The sequence below is a fragment of the Micropterus dolomieu genome, linkage group LG03, assembly GCF_021292245.1.
Source record: "Micropterus dolomieu isolate WLL.071019.BEF.003 ecotype Adirondacks linkage group LG03, ASM2129224v1, whole genome shotgun sequence".
Classification (NCBI taxonomy): Eukaryota; Metazoa; Chordata; class Actinopteri; order Centrarchiformes; family Centrarchidae; genus Micropterus; species Micropterus dolomieu.
The window spans coordinates 33,842,152-33,844,388 of NC_060152.1; the positions used below are offsets into that span (position 1 = coordinate 33,842,152).

A 2,237-nucleotide genomic window follows, 5' to 3' on the forward strand; every position below is an offset into this window, starting at 1 on the left:
TAGCCACCTGCTGCACATCCACTCTGCTTCCCCTTTTCGCAATGAAGACTTCTTCTCGGGTGAAGTTTAGGGCAGCGCCGGTGTTTGTACCACCTCCACTGTAAGGCAGGATCTTGATGAACCGCAGGATATCTCTCTTGTCATTGAACGTTTTTAGATAGACGTGTGCCGTGGGCTTGTCACTGTACGTAACAATGCCCACTCGAACTCTAGCCGGACCGACAGTCAGGCCGCTCACAATCGAGTGAAGGAAAGAGCGGACCAGCCGGAAGTTTTCGGTGCCAATGCTTCCCGACTCATCAACGATGAAAACGATGTCTGCCACATTGGCTCCTTTGCAATCTGTGAAAAAAGTGTGATTAGTTAACTGGCATCTGCCACTTAAATATTCAAATATATATATGAAGATTAAATATATATACACGGGATTAATTATTATGTAACTGCCTTTCTTTGTGAGCAGTGAACTTCCTTATGGGTTTACAAGTGTCTAATGGGTCTAATTAACACTTTCAACAGTATTTAATAACTTTATTTCAAAATATAAGAGTCTGAATACATTTGTTAGAACTGAGAATGTCGTTCTTTTCATCACTGCCTGTAAAGCAGATTTACTGTGGCAATAACTGAAAAAATGAAACCCAACTGGTTAGGTGGGCCTGTGCCCAAAAGAATGATGGATGACGTTTCTCACCTTCAGTAACGTTCTCCACTTTCTCAGTAAAGAAGATATCTTCTTTAAGAAGATCTCCGCTGGAAGAAAGCACATGACTAATGCTTTCAAAACCCTCTATTACATCCATTGTTGCACCTGCATCGACCCCAGCAATAATTATCCCTTCTGATTCAATCACATCAGCCGCCTTAGACACAGGATCATCTGAGTCTTTTCCACTCACGACCACCAGGAACTGTTGGAAGCCTTGGTGTGCACGGCCCCCCGCCTCCCTGGTGAAAAACGTTTTGGCAGACGTCAGAGCATTACCCAGGTTACGTGGTTGGTTGGGTTGTGAGCGCAGGCGGAAACGTCTGACACCAGTCACGATCTCCTGTTTAGTTTTATAAGTACTGAGACCGAAATCGATCTTGATGTCTTCACCGTACTGGGCCAAACCGATGCGGTTGGTGGACGCTCCAGGCTTAAGTTTATTGATCAGATTGATAAGATCAGTCTTGAATTGTGTGAACGGACCTTGAGCAATGCCACTGTCCACCAGGAAGAAGATATCTACAAACTTTTCTGACAAAGCTGAAAAAAGACACAAACAAAAACACCTTTTATTACCGCACACTCTGACAAAATGACCACAGAAGTGCCCTTCAGATCAAAACAACAGCAGTGTTTCCCCTACATGCACTCAACAACGACGCAGCACTGCTGCTAAATGATGAACGCCGCTGCCATATAAAAATCTGCGATGTCTGCTGCAGGCAGCCAGAGTCGGGCACAAGCTAGGATTATAACACCACCAGACATTGACGCCGTTCAGCGGCCTGGTTATTTGTCAATGATCTAAAAATTAAATGTAGGCATTCATTTATAAATGTGATATGAATTGATATTTCTGTTTAGTCTGTATTTATACCCTTATTTTTATCATTTTCCATTCATGTATTCATGTGGGATTGTACAAGACAATGTTTTCTTTTAAGATCTGATTAACTCGAGTAAGTATTTTATTAAACATATACGTGTACAAATATGTGTCTAAAGCCCTTCGTGTCAGTTGGCGCTAAAAATATTTTCAGATGACACAAAAGGAAACAAACTTAGGGGAAACACCGAACATATTTTATGGTCTAAGGGTTAAAGGCAGGATGGAACAATCAATTACTGGTTAGGATTCAATCAAACAAACCCAGTGCGATCTCAAACCTTATTAGCAGCCAAAGATTCTCTCTGTTTTTGGGCATTTCATGTTTGGCAGATTTATTTTTTGCAAAATTCACAAATACAAGTCTAAAAAACAATTTCCTTCAATCCTCTGCCTTACCTTGCCTCTCAGCCGCCACAGAGACGCATACAGTTCGCAGCAGACTGTCTGTCAGCCTCTGTATAGCCTGGTAGCTATCGATGGCGAACAGGAAGAGGTGTGAAGGCCGGTTGGCGATGGACTCGAGCTCCTCCCGGTTGGCTTGTCCCACCCCGATGCCAAACACAATGACTCCGTTCTGCCTCAGGCGCTGGGCGGGCGCTTTCACATCATCTGCGGATTCCCCATCTGTGATGACCACAG

General features: G+C 43.5%; 1 protein-coding gene across 9 annotated transcripts in view; it reads right to left on the bottom strand.

Moving 5' to 3' along the window:
* The window catches only part of LOC123967618 (collagen alpha-6(VI) chain-like), a 37,711-nt gene that overhangs the window by 9,419 nt on the left and 26,055 nt on the right, over nucleotides 1–2,237 (bottom strand). For 8 of the 9 annotated variants that reach the window (XM_046043758.1, XM_046043766.1, XM_046043756.1 and 5 more), the window contains 2 exons: nucleotides 695–1,139; nucleotides 8–342 (listed from right to left, as the gene is read on the bottom strand). In XM_046043758.1, coding sequence (XP_045899714.1) covers nucleotides 8–342; nucleotides 695–1,139 — 780 coding nt within the window. Of the gene's footprint in view, nucleotides 1–7; nucleotides 343–694; nucleotides 1,250–1,994; nucleotides 2,233–2,237 lie in introns of all 9 variants that reach the window. The other variant, XM_046043757.1, reaches the window with a different exon arrangement.